Here is a 24,117-nt window from a genome sequence, read left to right as displayed (position 1 = left end):
GTGGCCTGGTTGGTAAGTCCTGTATGCAGAATCCCGGACCTGGGGAGACTCAGGACACAAGAATTCCAGGAGCTTAAACCTGTTTGAGGGTTTGGCAGGCTCCTAGCTGCGAAGGCGTGATCCCGATCAGAGTCCACGTCTCCACCCAGAAATGGTCACACAGTCCAGATAGAGCGCTAAGGGAGAGACAGCCACAGGGAAAGTTTATGAGCTGTGGCAGAGTGTGCCGCACCTCCAGGCGATCTGTGCTCTGAAATTGTAGACAGTCCCCGAGATGGTGTGGAGAATGCGGCGATGGGGGAACTGATGCTGGCTAATGCTGGTGGCTAATGCTGCCGAGAGGCATACAGAGGATCACAACAGAAGGAAAAAAGAAAATGTCTGAAGGAGACAGACGTCTAGCCATACAGCCTCCAGACTCCAGTTCTCATGGCAGGTCTATCTTCTGCTCCCATGACCTCTCACATTTCAGTTAAATTGGTTACCACGTTTTGTCTTGCATACGTCCATCCAATTCAGATACTACCATGTACCTCTCATGTGTCAGGATTAAGCAAGGTGCTGACCACACAGTTTACTATACTAGATGTGTGCTGGGTCAGAACGTCATAGATGGCTTTAAATTTGACTTCAGTAAGGCAACCTAGAATCTCCCCCCACGCCCCACTGTGGTGCTAGGAATGAAGCCAGGGCGGAGAGCATGCTAGGCCACATCCCCAGCCCAAGAAAGATAACCTAGGATTTTTTTTTTTTTTTTTGGTGGTACTGGGGGAGGAACCCAGAGGCTTTCTACCTCCGGGCTACACTCCCAGACCTTTTTAATATTTCATTTGGAAACAGGGTCTCACTAAGTTGCTGAGAGCCTCACTGAGTAGCTGAGGCTGGCTTCGAACCTGACTACCTCCTAGGATGACCATTTGGTGGACAGCTGTTATTCAGCCATACAAAGTTTGGGGTGCAATACAGTCACTCAGTGAAGGCAGATGATTTTGAGTGCCATTAAAGTGTAAAGTCGTATTCCCGTGAAAATTGTGGTTTGACACACACAAATCATTGACAATGAGCTTCCTGATGGCAGGAAAGACATCTCAGTCAATCTGTTATTTCTCAAGCACCCAGCAAGGGATCTAAACAGATCCCTCCATATGGCTGCTGAATAAAAGATTGACTCAGTCAAATACTGGACCCTGCCCTTATGGAGGTTAATGTCATTAGACCAGATAAAATGTCATAAATCACCCTAATAAGATTTAGATGGTGGGCAAAGTTATTATTGAGGACAAGCAAAGAACAATAATACCAGAGATCTCTTCCAGACTGGTGGTGGAGGGCTGGTTAAGAAAGGCTTCTGAGCTGGGCGTGGTGGCGCACGCTTGTATTCCCAGCATTTGGGAGGCTGAGACAGGAGGATCACGGTTCGCAGACAGCCTTAGCTACTACTTAATGAGGCCCTTTGCAACTTAGTGAGACCCTGTTTCAAAATAAAGAATTAAAAAAAATATATAGGTTTGCTGGTGTATCTCAGAGGTAGAATGCCCCTGGGTTTCATCCCCAGTAACTGCAAATAAAAATAATAATAATAATATTTTTAAAAGGCTTTAAAGCCGGGCTTGGTGGTACACGTCTGTAATCCTAGTTCTTGGGAGGTTGAGACAGGAGGAGTATAGGTTCAGGGTCAGCCTTAGTAACTTGGTGAGACCTTGTTTAAAAATAAAGTGGAGAGGGGGCTGGGGATATAGCTCAGAGGTAGAGTGTCCCTGGTTTCAACCCTCAGTACCAGGGGGAAAAAAAAAAAGGCTTCCTGGAGGAGTTGGCCTGTGGGATTTAGTCAAAAGAGATAGGGAACGTATTCAACACTGCATTGGGTGTACAAGCACCTCCCTAGCTATCAGTGTCGAGGCTGGCTCAGGCACACAGTGGGGTCCTGGGGAACTCCAGGGCCAGGCATTACCCATTTAGAAAAGGGCTCATGAGGCCAAGAGGGTCCCCAGAGAGGAACTGGGAGAGTGGGGGCACCCTGGAACTGAGGGCAGGGGCTACAGGCCAACATGAGTAATCGTATTTCAGTATATCTATTCAACCATACCGGTTTGCACCTACTGAATATCCCCACATGTGGACATAAAATGGCCTTATTCGCTTGTGACTTGTCAGAGTCATAGGGGCCTTTCCAGAATGTGAGCTACAGAACAGTAGAGGCTGTTTTCTACACCATGCTGCGTCCCCAGGACCTAGAGCAGTACCTGGAGGATTGGAGGAGGCTCAGTAAATGCTTGTCAGGTGGGCAGACTGGGGGTCCCAAGCCCAGTCTCCATGTCCTTTCACTCTTCTTTCTCATCTGCTTGTGCCCGTCTCTCCCTCCAATCCACGGTCACTCTAGCCCTCGACAGGACATGATAGGAGAACAGGATTCTGTCCCTCTCCTGCTCGAAATATTTCATGCTACTCTTTGCCCAGAATACCATTCTCCATATTTTTTTTTCTTTTTATCAACTGGACTACTCCTTCTTCACGGCCCTGATCAGATTCCACCTAATTCTGTATAACCTTCTGAGGTGGAATGACTCTCTCCCCCCAAGTACACTGTGATAGCACCTGCCCTCACCCACAGGCCTGCGAACTCGGGGCAGAGACCCGTCTTCCTCATTTCCATTCCCCTAGTAGCCAAGTGCTTGACACATACGAGATGTTAAATACCAAATGCAAGTGTGAGTGGCAATAGAGGCAGCGAGAACTAGATTAACAAAGGTGGCGAACAGTTTGGAAAAAAAAAATAATAGTTTGGATTGGGGGTGTAGCTCAGGGGTTCAGTACTTGCCTATCATGCACAAGGCCCTGGGTTCGATCCCTAGCACTATATCAAAAAGAAAGAGTAGAACAATGACTGATTTGATTTGGAATATGAGGGAGGGTGGGAGGAAAGGTATCTTGAGCAAGGTTTCGTGGTACTAGGGATTGAACCCGAGAGCATCCTAGCTCCGAGCTACATCCTCAGCCCCATTTTATTTTTCGTTTTGAAACAGGGTCTCACTAGGTTGATGAGAGTCTCATTCCTTGCTGAGGCTGTTCTCGAACCTGAGATCCTCCTGTCTCAGCCTCCCAAATTCTGGGATTACAAACGTGAGCCACCATGCCTGGCTTGGGTAAGGTTTTGAAGAGACTTGAAAGTAAGGAGGAAAATGGGCCTACTTGAGTAGGCACTTGGGGGTTTTGAACGGATGAGTGAAAAGATGAAAACCACATAAATTTAGTTTAAACCCACCAAAGTCCCACATACCCAGTTTTCCATTTATGCTCAAATTTGTGTCCTACCTACTGGGCTATCCATTCACCTACATACCCCCAGCCTCCCCCAGCTGGCCCTGACCCTTTACCTGCTCCCCTGCTGGGCCAGGGATGTACAGTGTGCCGCTTTCCCCCTCGGCCTACAGAGGACGCAGAGGACGCAGGGCCCCGCTTCCCTGACTTTCCCCCTCCCCGCCTGGAGCTGGGACGCAGGCCAGGGTGAGCTGAGGCTGTATTGCTGGTTGGCAGAGGGGTGGTGCCAGGGAGAGCCTGCATAGTGCCAGGTGGTGCCTTGGGCTCCAAGCTGAGCCTGTGACCCGGATAACCTTCTGCTGTGAACACACCTGCCCCTCACTCCACCCCTGCCTGGGCTTTGGTATCGGGGAGGGGGCACGGGGCCAGGCAGACCCGTGGGACTTTGGTTCCATCTCTACAAAAGGACATTCTGTGAGTCAGCCTGCTCCCCTCAAGGATCGCTCCTCCCCCATCCAGCTCCTGTTTCCAATGCACGTACAGCCCGTACACACCGTGCCCTGGGACACCCCAGCCAGCCGCATGGCTTCCCTGTGCTCCAGCCCCTGGCTCCCTCTGTTGATCCCAGCCCCTGCTGTGCAGCTGCTGCTGGTGCTGCTGCTGCTGCTGCCGGCCCATCCCCAGCACCTGGCCGGGATGCAGGACTCCTCCATGGAAGGAGGCTCATCTGGAGAAGATGACCCACTGGGCGAGGAGGATCTGCCCAGTGAAGAGAACCTACCTGGAGAGGTGAATCTACCTGAAGTTCATTCTAAATCAGAAGAAGACGATTCCCTGAAGTCAGAGGATCTACCCACTACCGAGGCTCCTGGGATTACTAAAGGTCCCCAGAGGAATACCCACGGGGGCAAAAAAGGTAAGTGGTCACCAGCTCCAATTCTAGGCTCCAGCAGGTTCATGCCACCCCTCCTTACTCATTCATCATGGAAGGAGCCTGTGCTGACAGGAGCCCTTGGGGGGCCTCCCTGCCGCTAGACCCCTCCCCCCTTTCAGGGCTCCAAGGGGATGGATGGGGAGAAGAAAAACACTGGGACACAGCTGGAACAGCCGGGGCAGAAGAAAGGAGAGGTTGGAGAGGAGAGTGTGCAAGAGAAACCAGGTGGAGGGGAAGAGAAAGAGAGGACTGTGAAGGGGGGAGAGGGAAGGAGGGGAGCCTGCAGAGACCATCTCTTCCCTCTGCGGTGAAGAAAGCGGGACGGGAAGAAAGAATCAACAGGAGGAGAAGAAGCTGGTATCTTGACTTTCAAGCTAGGAGCTTTGGGGGAAGGAGTTAGAGACAGGAGAGGGCAGAGGGAGGAGTGCCCGGGAGAACGCGTAAGGGAAAGGGAAGGACAGCCTAGTGGCTAGGGCCGGGGACTGCGGCGCCCACCCACCGCGACGCTCTCGTAGGGGGCAGCCGGGACGCGCTCCTCCTCCCCCAGCTGTGATTGTTTGGTTGCAGTCCGCTGTGCTTTGTACGTGCTCCTGCTCGGACTCTGTTACCTGCTTTGCCCCTGCAAGGCATCTGAGTTTACGAGCCCCTCGCAGGGCGGGGGGACCCATTTCGCTCTTGCCACTGGAAAGGGGCTGGTTCTAAGATTGTCCTATTTATCCTCATTTGCGCAGGAGATGGCCACAGTCATTGGCGCTACGGAGGTGAGACACCCACCCCTGCACAGATCCACTCTGGAGACCCAGCTCTGAAGATCCCAACGCCGGTCCTCAGGGTCCCACTCAGCACCCACCTGTCCCCGCCCACATCTCGGATTTCGATTTCCCGCTCTGAAGCCTTCCGACTCCACCTCCCCTCGCTTTTTTACCTGGGTTCCCTAAAACCTCCTGACCTAGCCATCAGACTTCTTCACTTCACCCTCTCTCCCCAGGTAACCCGTCCTGGCCCCAGGTGTCTCCAGCTTGCGCAGGCCGCTTTCAGTCGCCAGTAGATATCCGCCCAGCGCTCACCGCCTTCTCCCGCGCCCTTGGACCCCCGGAACTCCTGGGCTTTGAACTCCCGCCGCGCCCAGAGCTGCGCCTGCGCAACAATGGGCACACGGGTAAGGGGGATGCCCCGCGGAGCAGGAGGCGGGGACTACCTGGCGCGGGCGGGGCCTGTGCAGACCTGTGGTCGGGCGGTGCTTGGGGGTTCAGAGGCCTGGTCCCCAGCAGGCGAGGCAGGGCTCACTGCAGCTTCCTCTGCAGTGCAGCTGACTCTGCCGCCCGGGCTAGAGATGGCCCTGGGTCCCGGGCGGGAGTACCGGGCCCTGCAGTTGCATCTACACTGGGGAACTTCGGATCGCCCTGGCTCAGAGCACACCGTTGATGGCCACCATTTCCCTGCAGAGGTGAGCTTGGAGACTGGGAAGGCACCTTGCTGCCGCTCCTGGCTCCTGGCGGGGACAGGCAAAGGGGCGTGGCCGGAGACGAGGCCCCACTCTGCCCCTCGTGTCCTCCCCAGATCCATGTGGTTCACCTCAGCACTGCTTTCTCAGAAGTTAGCGAAGCTTTGGGGCGCCCAGGAGGCCTGGCGGTGCTGGCTGCTTTCCTGCAGGTACCAGAACTGGATGCACCCCATTCCCTGCTTGGGTTCACAGTATCTTGTCCCCAGAGATCCCCAAACCCTCCCTCTGGCCCCTAGCAGTCATCCTCATTCACCCATCCATCAGTCAAGGCCCTGTGAGCCAGGCACTGGACCGCAGGAAGGATTTAGAAGCCATGGGTACTTTTCTAAGAAGCCCACAGCCATGCATGACAGACATGTCAGAGCAAAAGTGATGGCCATAGAAGAAAGCGGAAGCCTTCACTAGTGGGCAAGAAACGGAAATATTCCCCACAGAGGAAACGGTGTGTGCAAAGACGCAGAAGATTTAGGGAATGCCAGATGTGACCACTAGACCCGAAAGGTGTGGTTTCCCTGCTACGCCTGTCCCCCACCATTTCCTCTTGAGGAGGTGCAGTGTGTAGTGACCTGTGTTGATCAAGGATGCACCGTGACTGGCGGAGGCTGAGGTGAAGCGGGGAGATGCCCACAAGGGTCCGAGCTCACAGCACCGGGTTCATTGAAGCACCTCAGAAGCAGCATGTCAGGGCCAGGTTCCAAAAGTCAGTCACAGGAGTTATAAAGCCAGGGCAGAAGTAGCACAAATGCCAGCACATCATGGTTTTTCTGTGAGGAGATCATGGGGTGTGTGGAGGTAGTCTGGTAATAAATGAGACTACAAAAGCGGAAACCAGGCATGGTGGCTCGTGCCTGCAATCCTAGTACTTAGGAGGCTGAGACAGGAGGATCGCAACTTAGCAAGGCCATCAGCAACTTAGTGAGACCCTGTTTCCAAGTAAAAATAAAATAGGGCTGGAGGTATAGCTCAGAGGTAGAATGTTCCTGGGTTCAATCCCTAGTACAACACACACACACACACACACACACACACACACACACTCACAGTTTGCAGAGTCCACCCAGCTCATTGAGGGCCTAGTATCCTACCTAGTAAAGTGGTTCCCCCTCCTCTACCTCCTCCTCCACGCTCTTCCTCTTCCTGCTCCAGGGTGCCATTCAAAACCAGCCCACCGAATGGGGAGGGCTATGGGAAACCTACCCCGGGTTCAGGCCTCCAGCCATGGCCCTAGGTACAGGTACCAATCTGCTGGTGTTGTCACCCCCAGGAGGGCCCAGAAGAAAACAGTGCCTATGAGCAGTTGCTGTCACATCTGGAAGAAATTGCTGAGGAAGGTCAGTTTGTTGGTCTGACCACCACCTTCTATTCTGTGCTCTTGGGAGCCTTGGGCCCGAGATGGCGGTGGAGGTAGCTGAGGCGTCACTGGCTCTGATCTTGATAATAACTGCAAGCTGATCAGAGGCAAACAGGCATGGGCAAACTGCCGCCCATTGGCCTGATGGTTAAAAACCCAAAACCAGTGGAGAGTGAAATTAGACAAGGCGGGCGTGGTGGCGCAAGCTTGTAATCCCAGCATTTGGGAGGCTGAGACCAGAGGATCACGGTTCACAAACAGCCTCAGCTACCTAGTGAGACCCTTCGCAACTCAGTGAGACCCTGTTTCAAAAATTTTAAAAAAACTAAAAAATAGGGCTGGGAGTGTAGCTCAGAGGTAGAATGTCCCTGGGTTACATCCCCAGTACAAAAAAAAAAGAAAGAAAGAAAGAAAGAAAGAAAGAAAGAAAGAAAGAAAGAAAGATTAGACAAAAAAACAAATAGGACCAAAAAACTCATATTTGGAACTTCTGAGTTTGAGAGTGGAGAGCTAAACTTTTTCGGAAAACTAGTTCTCATCCATAATCATCAAATCAGATAATTTATTTATTAATTTATTTTGCAGTAGCTACATCCCAAACCTAGTTTATTTATTCATTTTTATTTATTTATTTTTGACTCATGGTCTTGCTGAATTGCTGAGGCTGTCCTCAAACTTGTGATCTTCCTCTCTTAGTCTCTGAGATTTGGGATTACAGGCATGTGCCACCTTGCCTAGCAAATATTTTATATTTATTTTTTATTATTGTTATTATTTTGGGCACTGGGGAAGGAACCCAGGGGCATACTATCTCTTAGTTATACCCCCAGCCCTATTTTATTTTTATTTTGAAACAGAGTCTCACAGGGTTGGTGAAAGTCTCACTACTTGCTGAGGCTGTCCTCAAACCTGTGATCCTCCTGCCTCAGCCTCCCAAGTAGTGGGATTACAAGCATGTGCCGCTATGCCTGGCAAATATTTTAAACTTAAAAGTACGATTGTTGAAATCTTCTTTCCCTTTTTAGTCACTCTGGGCCATTTTAAGCTTTACTTATGCTGCTGGGTCTTTAAGTTTTTGCTAAACTGAAGAGAACTGTTGTGCCTTTGGAGTTTTTGTGTCTATTTGTTATTATTATAAATATTAAATTTGAAGCCGAGCATGGTGGTGCACGCTTGTAATCCCCGTGCTTGGGAGGCTGAGACAGGAGGATCGTACAGGTTTGAAGCCAGCCTCAGCTACTTAGTGAGGCTCTCAGCAACTTAGTGAGACCCTGTTTCCAAATAAAGTATAAAATAGGTCTGGGAGTGTAGCCTGGAGGTAGAAGAGCCCCTGGGTTCCACCCCCAGTACCACCAAAAACATAAAAAATAAAAAATAAATATTAAATTTGTTTACAAATCAGCCCTTTTTCTTTTTGTGATGCTGGAAATTGGACCCAAGGTCTTTTCACATCGTAGACAAATGCTCTACCACCGCTACGTTCCCAGCCCCATTTCTCCTTTTCAAATCGCTTGGAGCTGGGCATGGTAGTGCACGCCTAGGATCCCAGTACTTGGGAGGCTGAGACAGGAGGACAATAGGCTCGAAGCCAGCCTCAGCAACTCAGTGAAGCTTGCACCAACTTAGTGAGACCCTGGTACCAACTAAAAAGTAAAATAGGGCTGGGGGTGTAGCTCAGAGGTAGAACACCCCTGGGTTCAATCCCCAGAACCACACACACACGCATACAAAGATTTTTTTAAGTCACTTTGGGTTTAAATTGGTAGTCCAGCATGTTATAATAGTATGCAAGGTAAGCATGAAGGCTTACTAGTGCAGTGTGCACACCTGTAATCACAGCAACTTGGGACGCTGAGGTAGAAGGCCAGCCAGGGCTAGTGATATCTTGCCTCAAAATAAAAAGGCGTGAGGATGTAGTTCAGAGATAGAGTGCCCCTGAGTTTGATCCACAGTACTGTCTTCCAAGAGACTGACATTTCAGAGGGAACATCTGTTTTTATTTATTTATTGGTGTGGTACTGGGGTTTGAACTCAGAGAGATTCTACCTTTGAGCTACACCCCCAGCCCAATTTAATTTCTTCCTTTTTTTGTGTGTGTGTGTGGTACTGGCATTGGAACCCAGGGGTATTCTACCTCCAGGCTACACCCCCTGCCCTATTTTTTTTCATTCTTTATTTTGAAACCGGGTCTCACTGAGTTGCAAATGGCCTCACTAAGTAGCCGAGGCTGTCCGCGAACCGCGATCCTCCTGTCTCAGCCTCCCAAATGCTGGGATTACAAGCGTGCGCCACCACGCCTGGCTCCAACTTAATTTCTTATTTGAAAACAGGGTTGCCGGGCATAGTGGCGCACGCTTGTAATCCCCGCGCTTGGGAGGCTGAGACAGGAGGATCGCACCGGTTCGAAGCCAGCCTCAGCTCTCAGCAACTTAGTGAGACCCTGTTTCCAAATAAAATAGAAAATAGTTCTGGGAGCATAGCCCGGAGGTAGAAAGCTTCTGGGTTCCACCTCTAGTACCACAAAAAAAAAAAAAAAAAAAAAAGAAAGAAAGAAAGAAAGAAAGAAAGAAAGAAAGAAAGGGTCTTGCTAGTTTGAAAAGTCTCACTACTTGCTGAGGTTGTCCTCGAACCTGCGATCCTTCTGTCTCAGCCTCCCAAGTACTGGGATTACAAGCGTGCACCACAACGCCCAGCTTCAGAGGGAACATTTAAAGAGCGTTTTTCTCACTCTGAGAGGCCTCCTCCAATTGCCAAAGCCCTTTGCGTCTTCTGCGTTCTGTCGTGTGGAATTCTGGGAAGGGACCACACATGGTGAAGAAGTGTCTCAGGGAGTCGAGTTGGGAAGTGGAACTCTCCCCCGTACCCTGGAGCTCGAAGGGGAAGCAGTCTAGGTGAGACACCAACACCAGGCCTCTCCACAGGCTCAGAGACTTTGGTCCCAGGACTGGACATATCTGCACTGCTGCCCTCTGACCTCAGCCATTACTTCCGATACCAGGGATCTCTGACCACACCCCCCTGCGCCCAGGGGGTCATCTGGACCGTGTTCAACCAGACAGTGAGGCTAAGTGCTAAGCAGGTAAGACTTGGGCAGGGTGGGACACAGGGCTGTGGGGGGAAGGGGATGAGATGAGATAGCCATAGGGGAGGTGGCGGGTGGCACCCAGTGCTGGCCACTTGCATTGTCTATTGACCTCCCCAGCTCCACATGCTTTCTGGCTCCCTGTGGGAATCTGGTGACGCTCGGCTGCAGCTGAACTTCCGGACCACGCAGCCTTTGAATGGGAGAATAATTGAGGCTTCCTTCCTTGCCGAGGTGGACGGCAGCCCCCAGCCAGGTCAGCTTTGTCTGACGCGTCTCACCTCGCCGTGCCTCCCCCGTGGGTCTCCCTCTGTCAGACCTGTCACCGGTGGTCCCGGCCCTCAGCTCTAACATCTCTTTTTTCTTTTCAGTCCACATGAATTCCTGCCTGGCTGTTGGTGAGTCCATGTCCCTCTCACTCCTGATGCTGGAGGCACCCCTGCGCTTCAGTCACCCAGAGGCTGGCCAGGCCCACCTCGGCTCCCTCCCCTTTTCTCCCTCCAACCTTAATATGTTACACAGTAGGGTCATGCTGGGGATTACCCCACTGCGCCATCCTTAGTTGATTAGAATGAAGCTCCAGAAATCTCCTCCTCTCCAAATTACCCCTTTACCTATTAGGAAGAAAGTTGGCGCTTGTCTTAGTTTTCTCCTGTATCCACCGCCACCCCTGCACTGGCCTCCTCAGGAGCCTGAGGCCCTTGGGACCACCTGAGAAGTCCAGATCGGGCATCACAGAAGCAGGCTCCTCAGGCAGCCCCTGTTCTCTCCCTCTCAGGGGACATCCTGGCCCTGGTCTTTGGCCTCCTCTTTGCTGTTACCAGTATCGCCTTCCTTGTGCAGATGAGGAGGCAGCACAGGTATCGGACGGACCCTCTCCTTCCAGAATGCCAGGTTTTATGCAAATTGCATGCAGATGAGCTCATCCAGGGCCAATTTTCTGATTCTGGTTCCTTGTATAGACACAGAAGTGGGACCAAAGGAGGTGTTAGCTACAGTCCAGCAGAAATAGCAGAGACTGGAGCCTGAAGTCTGGAATGTGGATAGTGTGCAGAGAGAAGCCCCTGGAGGAATGCGAGGAGCTGGAAACTTGGTCATCTCACCCGTTAGAGGACTCTTACCCCCCAAATAATCTTTCTTTTTAACTTTAAACCACTGCGATGGAATCTTGTAGTAGGGGAGCAAGACTGGACTCTACTCCCAGATTTTTTTAATAAATAAATAAATATTCCTAATAATATATGTGTAAGTCACCTTTTTCCTTCAAGTTGCTACTATAATATATGACCTCATCGACTCCGGGCGTGGTGGCTCACACTTATAATATCTGCGCTTGGGAGGCGGAGACAGGAGGATCGCGCAGATTCAAAGCTAGTCTCGCTGGCTTAAGACACCCTGTTTCCAAATAAAAATATAAAATAGGTCTGGGAGTGTAGCCCATAGGTAGAAGGGTTTCCAGGAACCCCAGTACCACCAAAAAAGATATATATATATATATAACCACAAACTTAGTGGTAATGCAGATTTACTCAGAGTTCAGGAGCCCAAAAACCCAGAATGGTTTTATGCACTAATGTCCAGGGATGGGTGGGGCCGGTTCCTTCTAGACATGCTCAGGTGGCATGTTTCCCGGCCTCCTTCAGATCCAGAGGACACCTGCATTCCTTCTTCACATCACAAGGACCTGTGTTTCCATTGTCACACCTCCTCCTCCTGCCTTTGACCGTCTTGCCTCCCCTTTGTAAGGACCCTTGTGATCACACCGGGCCTGCCCAGTGACCTCGGGAATCACCCCATCTCAATCCTTTGCTCGGTCATAGAGTCCCTTTCCTGTGATGAAAACGGACGTCTCTGGAGGAAGGGCATTATTCTGCCCACCACATATGTTATCCAGAGAGGGAAGATATGAATGATATTGCTGGAATGTGTGTGTGTGTGTGTGTGTGTGTGTGTGTGTGTGTGTGTGTGTGTCTGGGGCTAAGGATTTGGGCTGCAGTCATAAGGCTTAAAAATCACATGGAGGGCCGGGCGTGGTGGTGCATGCTTGCAATCCCTGCTCTTGGGAGGCTGAGACAGGAGGATCACACAGGTTCAAAGCCAGTCTCAGCTCTCAGCTACTTAGTGAGGCTCTCAGCAACTTAGTGAGACCCTGTTTCCAAATTAAAAAAAAAAAAAAAAAAAAAAAAAGGTCTGGTATAGTATGACCCGGAGGTAGAAAGCCCCTGGGTTCCACCCCCAGTATCACCAAAAAAAAAAAAAAAAAAAAAAAATCCCATGGAGGAGCAGAGCGTGGTGGTGCACACTTTTAATCCCTAGTACTTGAGAGGCTGAGACAGGAGGATGGCAGGTTCGCAGCCAGCCTCAGCAACTTAGTGAGATCTTATTTCAAAATAATAAAGAATAAAATAAGGCTAGGGATATATCTTGGAGGTAGAATGCCCTGAGGTTTCTCCCCAGTAAACACATACACACACACACACACACACACACACACACACACACACACACGCCTCACATGGAGGCTTTTGGTCTTTTACTTTTTCTTTTTTTGTATTAAGGATTAAACCCAGGGACACTTTACCTGTGAGCTACACCCCCAGACCTTTTATTTTTATTATTTTATTTTGGCACGAGGGATTGAACCCAGGGACATTCTACCCTCAAGCTATACTTGTAGCTGTTTTTATATTTGTATTATTTATTTATTTATTTATTTTTGCAGTACTGGGGATGGAACCCAGGGGAATTCTACCTCCAAGTTACACCCCTAGCTCCATTTTTTTATTTTTTAAATTTTATTTATTTATTATTATTGTTATTATTATTTTTGGTGGTACTAGGGTTCCTGGAAACCCTTCTACTTCCGGGCTACACTCCCAGACCTATTTTTATACTTTTTAAAATTTGGAAACAGGGTCTCTTAAACCAGCGCGGCTGGCTCTGAACCTGCGTGATCCTCCTGTCTCCGCCTCCCAAGCACAGGGATTACAAGCGTGCGCCATCACGCCCAGCTTATTTTTTATTTTGAAACAGGGTCTCACTAAGTTGCAGAGGGCCTCACTAAGTAGCTGAGATTGTCCGGGAACCACAATCCTCCGGTCTCAGCCACCTGAATGCTGGGATTACAAGGGTGCACCACCATGCCCATTTTTTGAAACAGGGTCTCACTGAGTTGCAAAGGGCCTTGCTAAGTAGCTGAGGCTGTCTGTGAACCGGGATCCTCCAGTCTCCGCCTCCCGAATGCTGAGATTACAACTATGTGCCACCACCCCCGGCTATATTTTTATTTTCAAACACAGTCTTGCTAAATTGCTGAGGCTGGCCTCTAACCTGCAATCCTCCTTTCTCAGTCTCCCGAGTACTGGTATCATAGATATGTGCCAATGTGTCTGGCTTGGGCTTTTGCCCTTTTAGAGGAAAATCTGTCTCTTGTAGTTTTGCCTTCAGAATACATGGTGGTCCAGCTGCCCACCGGGCTTGGGAAGTGATGCAGATAGCAGCTCCTTTGTCCTGCTGGCAGGACATTTCCCCAGCCTCGTCAGGCTCCTTCATTTCACATGCCTGCTCTAACCCCTCCTCACCAACCCAGGACCCCAGCCCACGTCTCTCCCTGGAAAGGAGGTCCCAGCACAGAGTAAGGCCTCAGGCCCTGCACACCCAGAGGCCTTTCCAGCTCCACTGCCAACCAAAGCAAGGCGCGACGGGCCAGGACACTAGTAACATCGTTTTATTGGGACGGGTGGCAACTATTGGGCTGGCAGCAGACCGGCCCTCACTGGCTGGCAGCAGGCCGGCCCTCACAGGTTGTTGAGTTCCAGCAGCGTCTGGTCCAGGGTCTGGTGAATCTCCACATTCTCCTCCTTGGCACTGGCCAAGGTCTCTGTGAGGGGAGGCGGCAGGTGAGGCTGGGAAGGGGCCAGGAGGAGGGAGCACTGGGGGGCGGGAGGCATGGGGGGGTCGGCAGGGAGTGGTCAGGAGACCAAGGAGATAAGGCTTCAGGGCCTGAGGGCCCGGCCAGGGCAAAGATGGACAAGGACGCCTCGGCAAAGGCGGCAGGAGGGCCATGCGGGTGGGGTGAGGAGGCCTATGACATACACTAATGTTCCCTCCTTCTTTAGAAGGTTCAGGAAAGTTGGAAACATAAGGAAAGATAAAGGCCGAGCCAGGAAAGGGAGAGTTGGACAGACAGACAGAACGGAGTCAGAAAACAGACCTGCAGCTGCAGTGAAAGCCCCGAGGCTGACATCCAATGTTCCCGAGCTCACTGCAGACCTTCCAGAACCTTCTTGCCCTCTCCCCCCTGACGCCCCTTTCCATTCCAGCCAGTCCCTTAGAGCCCGAGCCCGAGCCCCAGCTAAGCATTCGAGGTCAGGGAGGTGAGGGCACCCAGGGGCTGTGCGTGCCGGGGTCACACATGCTATGGTGACAGGGAGTGACAGAGGGGTGCCCAGCGTCTGGTGGCAGGCTCAGTGAAGCTCAGCGCAGGGCCGAGTGTCCCGGAGCCGGTGTGGGTGGGAGCCGGTCGGGGTGGGGAGCTCTCTGGGGGCAGGAAAACAGCAGAGACCAGTTCAGAGTTTATTAAGCAGCAGAGAGGGGTGGAGGCCAGAGGTGGAGAAGGCGGTGCATAGACAGAGGCCAAGCGTGTGGAGTGGGCGGGGTGAGGGGCCCTCCCCAAGCTGGCCCAGTCTGGCTGCGCAGTGTTTCTGCTCCTCCGGCCTTTCCCTTCCCAAAGAGAGTGGAGAGCAGGGCAGAGGGAGGTGGAGGGCGGCTCCCGCAGGCAGAGCGCGCAGCGGCAGGCCCGAGGTGGGCTCAGAGGGACGTGATGTCATTAAGCGCGTTGTCCAGCTCCTCGCTGATGGCCTTGTACTTCATCTTCTGTGCATAGACCTCATCTGGGGTGTCCAGGGAGGGGCCAGGAGGGAGAGTGGGGAGAGGAATGGAGGGAAAGGAGAGAGGATGGAGAAAGGCAGTAGAAAGACAGGCGACTCAGCAGGAGGTAGTGAGAGAGGCCAGAGAACAGGCTGCGGATGGTCTCCCCTCCCTGCCCCGTCTCTGTCCTGTCTGTACCCGGCTGAGTCCTCTCCCCAAGCATCTGCCCCCGCGGGATGCCTGTGCGCAGGGCTCTGGACGGGCAGGCCTGCTTGCTTCAGTGGCAGAGGGAGGGCGCTTGAGCCAGAGAGGACTAAAGTCCCAAAGTTGGAGATAAAATTAGCGCTGGCCTTAGAAGGCCGGAAGCAAGAGACGTGGGAATTATGAGAGTTGAAGGGTTAGCAGAAAAAAAGGAAAAGTCGACCTTAGGTACAACAAAACCGTTGGTAATAGAAGTAACCACAGACTAAGCGGGAGTGCGCCACCATGCCCGGCTTGGGTGTGTGTTTCCACCAAATGTAGCTTAAAGCATTGTCCTCCATTAATGCTGTCCGGCCAAACCATATGTTAAATCAAGCTCCCTGTTCAATAAAGATGTCTCTGTGATACGGTCCTGCTGTTCGCGCTTGGCGATGGCATTTGTTACATCAGTACTGCGCAAAATGTGGTCTGAGACCAGCAAGGAGCTTGGTAGAAACGCAAAGGCACCAGAATCAATCAGCAACCTTTTAGGGCAGAACTTAGGAATCTGTAGGGCTGGGTTTTTTTTTTGTTGTTGTTTTTTGGGGTTTTCTTGCTTGTTTGTTTTGTTTTGTGATACTATATACTGAATCCAGGGATCTTCTACCTCTTAGCTATACCCCCTACCTTTTGTTTGTTTGTTTGTTTGGTGGTGCCGGGGTACTGGGGTTCTTAAAAGCCCTTCTACCTCCGGGCTACACTCCCAGACCTATTTTATATTTTTATCTAGAAACACGGCTGGCTTCGAGCCTGCGCCATCCTCCTGTCTCCACCTCCCAAGGGCGGGGATTATAAGCAGGCGCCACCACGCCCGGCTGTTTGTTTGAAACAGGGTCTTGCTAAGTTACTGCACATTAGCCTCAACTTGAGATTCTCCCATCTCAGCCTCTTAAATACTGGGATTATGGGAATGCAACCAGATCATTGGGGTTTTTTTGGTACTGGGATTGACTTAGTGGCATTCTACCTCTAAACTATATACCAGCACTTTTTTTTTTTCTTTCTGGGGTACTGGAAATTGAACCAAGGGACATTCTACCTCTGAGCTACGCCCCCCCCACCTTTTTTTTTTTTTGGTTGTTGTTGTTGTTTTTAAAACAAGGTCTCAGTAAGTTCCTGAGGCTATGATCCTCCTATCTCAGCCTCTCAAGAACTGGAATTACAGGTGTGCATCACCACACCTAGCTACTTTTTAGATTTTTCTATTTTGAAACAGGGTCTCACTAAGCTGCTGAGAGTCTCAGCACTGGCTGAGCTGGCCTTCAACCTGCAATCCTCCTGTCCCAGCCTCTGAAGTGCCGGGATTCTGAAGCTGGGTCACTGCACCCAGCTTCCTAGGGCCTTTTTGAACCCAGGGCTTCGCATGTGCTAGGTTATAAGTGTGCTAATCCCGGAACCCACAGGCATCTGTGTGACTTGTGATTCTTGTGCATGCTCAACTCTGAGAAGTCCTAGGGCTGATGGTGTGCTGTGGCTACTCTATAAACTTTAATCGTGAAGTCCTGGGAGCCCAGCCCTGGATTATGGGTGGCAAATACACCAGGATGAGAAGGTAACGACCAGGAAGCGAAGGGGTCTCCTTTACCTTCCAGGTCATCAATGGTTTTCTCCAACTTGGCCACAGACCTTTCAGCAAACTCTGCTCTGGTCTCAGCCTAGAAATACAGTGACATGGCAGAGAGTGAAGCCCTCCCAGAGGGCATCGCTGAAGGCCACCTTCCTTCCATCCCTATCCCCAAATTCCCTGCCGCAGGCATCTCTGGCAGGGCACGGGCTGGCCCGAGGGGAGGTTGGGAGCTGGAGGAGGGCTCTTACCTCCTTCAGCTTCTCCTCCAGCAGCTTGATCTCCTCTTCATATTTGTCTTCTTTGGTGGAATACTTTTAGGGACACACAAACGCCATCAGTAAGTCGCCCCCCGAGTCTCTGTCTCTTCTGCGGAGCCCCTGGGGCTCCTCTGGCCTGGCCTCCGGGGCGTGCCCGGCCCTCCCTGCCTGGGCCCTGCCTCCCTCCCCTGCAGGCCCCCGCCTCACTGCTCTCTACCTTGTCCGCTTGGGCCTCCAGGGATTTCAGGTTGTTGGTAACAATTTTCAGCTCCTCCTCTAGGTCCCCACATTTACTGCAGGGGTGTGTGGCGGGGTAGGGTGTGCGGGCACAGTGAGGGGAGGCAGTGGGAATGGCACAGTGGGGGAGGGTAGAGGAGAGAAGAGAAGAGCCAAGTGGTGAGAGTGACAGCAGGCAGAGTCAGGAAGCCCAGGCCCTTCCCCCCGCAGGTGAGCGAGCAGCAGCCCGAGATGCTGAGACTGGACGGAGGGTGAGCTTAGAGAAGGCGCCATCGCCCAGAGAGGTCCAGAGAGGCCACTACCTCCTCCTCTGAGGCCATCAGGGACTTGAGGGCCTGGTCCATAGTTCGAAGTTCTTCCTCCAGCTGCCTGGCTCGGCTGGGGGCAGCACGTAGGGGTCAGAGAACAGGACCTTCCCTGGGGCCCAGGCCCGGGAACGTGCCCGCCCAGTGCAGGGGCCACACAGCTGTTGGCGCAGGCCGAGTTCCGCTGGCCACCCCAGGGCATCCATCCTTACCTCTCAGCCACCTCCGCTCTCTCTTCGGAGCGCTCCAGCTCTCCCTCCAGGATCACCAGCTTCCTGGCCACCTGGGGTGGGGGAGTGGGAGACAGCAGGTCGGTGGTGACCCCCTGGGGGAGGGAGCTCGGGAGGGGAAGCACTGGACAGGGCTGTCACCTCCTCGTATTTGCGGTCTGAGTCTTCAGCAATGTGCTTGGCCTCCTTCAGCTGCATTTCCTGCAGCTCCATCTTTTCCTCATCCTTCATGGCCCGGTTTTCAATGACCTTCATTCCTCTGAGAGGCAGGGGGAGGAGCGAGTGTGGGGTCAGCACCAGCAGAGACAGGCTCCCTCCCGCGTCCCTGACCCTCCCCCAGCGCCCCTGTCCACCTCTCGCTCTCATCCGCTGCCTTCTCGGCTTCCTCCAGCTTTTGCAGGGCGGTAGCCAGGCGCTCCTGCGCCCGATCCAGCTCCTCCTCTACCAGCTGAATGCGGCGGTTCAGAGAGGCTACATCTGCCTCAGCCTGTGGGTCATAGGTCAAAAAGGCATTGTCTGTCTTGGATGAAGGTCAGACAGGCTCCAGAGGATGGTTAGATTCTTTTCAGAAAGAACCTAGGCTTCCAAGCTTCTAGACTTTCAACATGTTTGTTCTCCAACCAACCATCTTTTGTCAGACCCTGTGCTCCAGCCGTAAACCTATTTCTTGACAAGCTCCATTCCTCTGCCATGGCCCCTCTTCTGGCATTATGCATGGTTAGTCTTTTGATGGCTGGTCCCTCTTTCCCCCCCTTGAAAGCACTCCAAATGCTGAAACCAGGTCTGACACGCCCTGGTGCCTCCAAAGCTCCAGGTTCCTAAGAGCCTGGCCCAGGTAAGGGTGTGGGGAAGGATCAGGCCAATCAGACTTCACTGCTGCTAAAAGCAGCCAATCACAGAACTAAACCCAGAAATCTCACCAGTTGTCAGGTAGGATCTCAACAAGGAATCTAAGCTACAAACCAGGCCTTTAACAGACAGCCATGGCTATAGTAAGAGGCTCCTTGCCAAAGCCAGGAACAGAGGACAGTGAAAGTGATAGATACTTAGTCTCTGTTCTAGCAATATGGAGGAAAAATCTTGTAGGTTTTGAAGAAAGTCCAACTGAGGATTCCCTGAGAAAGAGTGCAGAGCAAGAAGGGCCCCCATAAAGTAATCCATAGAGCAGCAGCACAGTTTGGTGTTAAGAGCACAGCTCTAGCTGGGCGTGGTGGCGCAGGTTTGTAATCCCCGTACTTGGGAGGCTGAGACAGGAGGATCGAAGGTTCGCGTCCAGCCTCAGCAACTTGTGAGGCCCTCTGCGACTTAGTGAGACCTTGTTTCAAAATAAAGAATAAAAAATGGGGCTGGGGTGTAGCTCAGAGGTAGAATGTCCCTGGGTTCCATCCCAACACCAAAAAAAAAAAAAAAAAAAGCACAGCTCTGACTCAGACTATTGTCTTTGAGTCATGGCTCAGCCACTCAACACTGTGTAACCTTGGGCAATTTATTTATTCTAAGTCTCAGTTTCCTCCTCCTTCATGAACTGGGGTATAGCTTCTCCCTCTTAGGGCTGTTCTGAGATAATATAGTACTTCTCATACTCAATCAACAGGACTATCTGGGAGGCTCATGAAAGTCAACGTGTTCCGTGGCTTCAGACTAGACCCACTGCAGTGCAATCTCCAGGGCGGGGGCTTGGGAATATTATCTTTCCTTCATTTATATATATATATTTATTATTATATATATTTATTATATAAAATATATTATATATATAATTTATATATAATATAGCTATATATTTATATTTATATTTATATATTCTATATATATATAGTTATATGCAATATATACAATATATAAATATATAGTTATATATAAATATATATTTATATGAATATATATAATATATTTATATATTTATATATTTATATATAAAATATACTTATATTTTATATATAAAATATATTTATATATAATATATTTTATATATTCATTTATTATATATTATATATTATTATATACTTATATATTATATATTATATATTTATTGTTATATATATTTATTATATATTTTTATTTATTTATTTATTTATTTATTTATTTTTGCAGTACTGGGGATGGAACCCAGGGGCTTTCTATCTCCAAGCTACACCCCAGCCCTATTTTTTATTCTTTATTTTGAAACCAGGTCTCACTAGGTTGCAAAGGGCCTCACTAATTCTCTGAGGCTGTCCTTGAACTGCGATCCTCTGGTCTAAGCCTCCCAAATGCTGGGATTATAAGCGTGCACCATCAGGCCCGGCTTTTCTTCATTTTTTAAAGCTCCCAAGTGATTCTAATGGTAAGCTAAGTTTGGGAAATAGTGCAATAAAGCACAGAAAACACTTGAGCACAGTGTCTATCTACAAGTATACCCTGTAACTACTGTATTATTCCTATCTCTCCTTCAAAGACAAAGAAATATAGAAACCTCCATAGAGGTTTTGTGTGTGTGTGTGTGTGTGTGTGTGTGTGTGTGTGTGTGTGTGTTACTGGTGATTGAGTCCAGGGGCATTCTACCTCTGAGCTACACCCTGGTCCCTATTTTTCTATTCTTTCTTTTTTTTTCATTTTGTATGTGTGTGGTACTAGGGATAGAACCTAGGGACATTCTACCCCGAGCTACACCCCCAGCCCTATTTTTTAGTCTTTATTTATTTACTTATTTATTTTGGTAGTACTAAGGGTGGAACCCAGAGGCTTTCTACCTCCAGGCTATACTCCCAGACCTATTTTTTTTTTTTTTTTTTTTGGTGGTACTGGGGTTCCTGGAAGCCCTTCTACCTCCGGGCTACACTCCCAGACCTACTTTTACATTTTTGTTTGGAAACAGGGTCTCCTAAGCCAGCGTGCGCGGCTGGCTTCGAACCTGCGCAATCCTCCTGTCTCTGCCTCCCAAGCGCGGGGATTACAAGCGAGCGCCACCACGCCTGGCTCCCAGACCTATTTTATACTTTATTTGGAAACGGGGTCTCACTAAGCTGCTGAGAGCCTCACTAAGTAGCTGAGGCTGGCTTGAACCTGTGCGATCCTCCTGTCTCAGCCTCCCAAGCACAGGGATTACAAGCGTGCACCACCACACCTGGCCTTTATTCTTTATTTTGAAACAGGGTCTCACTAAGTTTCGGAGGGCCTCACTAAGTAGCTGAGGCTGGCTTCGAACCTGCAATCCTCCTATCTCAGTCTCCCAAGTAATGAGATTACAAACATGTGCCACCACGCCCGACTTCCATAGAGTTTTAAGACTGGAAAGGAGAAAGGACCAGCGTAAGGGAAGTGTGAGTGGAGAGGAGGAGCTGGGTGGCTGCTCTGGGGGCAGAAGGCACAGAAGGGAAGCCCTGCATGGCACTGCAGGGCAGGAGGAACACGCACCAAATATAGAAAGTGGACTGTGGCCTTCAGGTGCCGAGGCCACCTGGAGCGAGAGTCCATCGTGGGCACGAAGCCCGATGACTCAGTGTGGAGATTCTGGGGACATGACTGGTGCTGGGAAGACTCTAGGGACAACTCTAAAGAGAAAAGACTCTATAAAAGGAAAACTCTTCATGGTGATAGGGTGTCCAGTGACTGTTCAGTCTGGGAAGCCCTGGGGGAAATGGAAATTCGCCATTTCCCTCTCCTCACTCTTCTAAGTTACAGATGCTGGCTGCTCTCTGACCACAGAACAGTCTCTACTGTCCCCGCTGGACAATTAGAAGAGAGAAGAGAGAAACTGAGGCACTGTGTCCGCTGACTGCTGCACTCCATGTCACACGGTGAGTCTGGGCATTTACTGTGGACTCCAGCACTGCTGTCCTGCTTCCCGGCTTTGCCCCCGCCTCCTCCCCCGCCGCCAGCCCCCACCAGCTCCTTGGGTTTCCAGTCCTGCTCCAGCTGCACTGGGCCTTGGTTATTTATAGAGTATCAGATGCCCAGGGTCATTTTTGCCAGCAGCTGCAGGTCAGTTCCCTCCCAAGCGCCAGGCCTGGTAGAGAACAGGACTGGAGGCTGGAGGTCAAAGAGGCCCGAGCCTCAGGGCTGGAGAATGAGCAACTGAGACAGGAATGTCATCTCTGGTGTTCAGAGCTGCTGAACGCTCATGCCCCATACACCCTATCCACAGGCTCATCTGTAAAACAAGCCAGGGCAGGAGGCAGATGGGGAAACTGAGGCAGAGAAGGGCAGGAGTCCCGCACCAAAAGTCACAGGGCTATTCTCCCACTGTAAGGTGGGGTTGGGAACGGGTAAGAGGTAGAGAAGTCTGGTTGAGATTATGGTAAAGACAGAGGAATCTCAGGGCAAGCAGGACCTGCCAAGGTAGCTGCTTTGGCATTTGTGGCCCTGTCCCTCTGCCTGGTAGCCTGGCCAGGTCTCAAGGCTGACAGCTTAATGAGGGTAAATGAGGAGCCCTTAGAACCTGAGCTGGGCCCCAGGGCACAGCAGGGCTGCTAGAGCCAGAGGTCAAGGCCAGGGAATTTTTAATGGCCCTTTAGGGGTAACTCAAGTCAGGGCCCCCATTTTCGGGACTCTCTCCCATCTCCTGTCCACTAGCACCTCACACTCCCACCCCCAAATGTAGCCGACGTCACCTCTCCATTTGAGCAGGAGGATGAATTGATGTAGCTGGTAAATTCTCAGCCGGCCCCCAGCCCTCCCCCACCATGACTCACTGCTGGATCACTGTACTTTCCAAAGCTGAAGCCCAATGGAGCTACAGGGCCAAGTCCTGGGAGACTGGTAGGTGGTTTTGATTCACTCACTGTCTTGGGTTATTTGTGTGACCCTGCCCTAGCTGGGGTTACAGAGAGGAAACCATTTCTGTCCTGGTGCTGGGCGATCTAGGTGCCCTCTCCACTCATCCCCATGCCTAGCTGTCCCCCCCTCCCCACAGTGCATTAAAGTCTCCCAAGCCCCCCACTCCACACTCACGTCGGTGGCCTTCTTCTCGGCCTGCTCCAGTTTCTCCTGGGCATCCTTCACTGATTCAGAATACTTTTCCACCTCATCCTCTGTCCCCTTCAGCTTCTTCTGGAGGGCCTGCTGCTCCTCTTCCAGCTGGGAGAGAGGGGACTCGGTCAGCCAGGCCAGTGCAGGCCCAGGCCCACCAAGGAGGAAGGGCTGAGTGTGGGTGTGTGGGGGTACTGAGAGATATTTGGAGGCTGCTGGGAGAAAGAGGGATTACAGGGGACAGACGGTCCACTCAGGGGCATTGCGGGGAGCTGGTGAAGGCAGGGGGTAAATGTCAGATCCCAGCGGGACCCAGGACGTGGTGGGTGAGATGAAGTGTGGTCTCTGTTAGATCCCTGAAGGTCCCGTGAAGCACCAGGCCCTGTACTGGGTGGGAAACAGCCTTGGGCAGCAGGCCCAAGGCCCTTGGCGGAGGGGCCGCGGGTCAGTGCCGGAGGGCAGAGGCCCCACCTGCTTGCAGCGGTCCTCGGCTTGCTTTTTGTCTGCCTCGGCCTGCTCGGCGCGGTCGATAGCATTCTCCTTGTCCAGCTTCAACATCTGCATCTTCTTCTTGATGGCGTCCATGGCTGCGGTGGGGGGCGGGCTGACGGGGCCGGCGGCGAGGACTCGAGGACTAGCTCACCGGTGCGGGTGAGGAGGACCGGGCGGGACTGGGATGTCCGGGCGGCGCGGACGCCTAAAAGGCGGGGAGGGACCAGGCGGGGCCGGGGACCAAGACCCTCCCCCACCGCGTCCCAAACCTTGTAGGGGCACAAGCTTTGCCTGGCCGGGGGGCGCGGCCAGGTCCAGCGCCCACACCCTCGGGACCTCCCCCTGGGTCCCGCCCCCAACCAGCCGTCGGAAGGGAAAGTGGCATCGTGGGCTGTAAAAACCCAGGCCCCGTGGAGGGGAGGGGAGGGGAGCCTCGGGCTGGGGGCTCGCGCTTTCTCTGAGTGACAGCTGGGCCCGGTGGCAGCTGTGGCTGGGGCCCCTGGGGCTATTTCAGGGCGTGAGCTCAGGGCAGCTGCCCGGGCACGGGGACCAGGGTGCACCCCCCCCTCAGCTGCGCAGCCGCTGACCTTAATTTAGAAGTTTCCTGTAAATCCCCCCGGATTAAATGTCTCTTGGGAGGCGGAGCTCCTCCGCGCCTCGCCTGCCTCAGTTTACCCTGAGTCCCAGACTATACAGGTTCGTGGCGATGGAGCTTGGGGAAACTGCGGCAGGAGCCTTCCCGATCACAGTGTGGAAGGAGCCGGCGCCCGCCGAGCCCCCCCGGGTTTGCGCCCGCCGCCCCGCCCCGCCCTACGTGCCCCGCATAGTTTCCACGCGGCTG

General features: G+C 51.8%; 2 protein-coding genes across 5 annotated transcripts; one reads left to right on the top strand and one right to left on the bottom strand.

Annotated features, from left to right (window-relative positions):
- Positions 1 to 3,789: 3,789 nt before the first annotated feature.
- Positions 3,790 to 11,158, top strand: CA9 (carbonic anhydrase 9; the record flags this gene model as incomplete). Its single annotated transcript, XM_080708656.1, has 10 exons — positions 3,790 to 4,174; positions 4,924 to 4,953; positions 5,181 to 5,351; positions 5,497 to 5,639; positions 5,753 to 5,845; positions 6,961 to 7,027; positions 9,969 to 10,126; positions 10,250 to 10,394; positions 10,887 to 10,989; positions 11,098 to 11,158. 10 exons carry the CDS (start codon positions 3,790 to 3,792, stop codon positions 11,156 to 11,158), a joined length of 1,356 nt encoding a protein of 451 aa, XP_080564782.1.
- A 2,768-nt stretch (positions 11,159 to 13,926) lies between these two features.
- Positions 13,927 to 23,369, bottom strand: TPM2 (tropomyosin 2; the record flags this gene model as incomplete). 4 transcript variants are annotated; one of them, XM_080708352.1, is made up of 9 exons in its annotated part: positions 13,927 to 14,009; positions 16,824 to 16,893; positions 17,054 to 17,116; positions 17,602 to 17,677; positions 17,817 to 17,887; positions 17,976 to 18,093; positions 18,188 to 18,321; positions 22,767 to 22,892; positions 23,256 to 23,369. In XM_080708352.1, 9 exons carry the CDS (start codon positions 23,367 to 23,369, stop codon positions 13,927 to 13,929), a joined length of 855 nt encoding a protein of 284 aa, XP_080564478.1. The 4 variants fall into 4 exon arrangements, with proteins under 4 accessions (XP_080564478.1, XP_080564479.1, XP_080564476.1 ...); XM_080708353.1 differs by lacking the exon at positions 17,602 to 17,677 and adding an exon at positions 17,280 to 17,355; XM_080708350.1 differs by lacking the exon at positions 13,927 to 14,009 and adding an exon at positions 14,818 to 15,021.
- Between the last annotated feature and the right edge of the window lie 748 nt (positions 23,370 to 24,117).

This window comes from Muscardinus avellanarius (assembly GCF_963383645.1).
Source record: "Muscardinus avellanarius genome assembly, chromosome: 13".
Classification (NCBI taxonomy): Eukaryota; Metazoa; Chordata; class Mammalia; order Rodentia; family Gliridae; genus Muscardinus; species Muscardinus avellanarius.
Note: the sequence above shows the minus strand (reverse complement) of the source record. Positions and strands in the feature narration are given on the sequence as shown.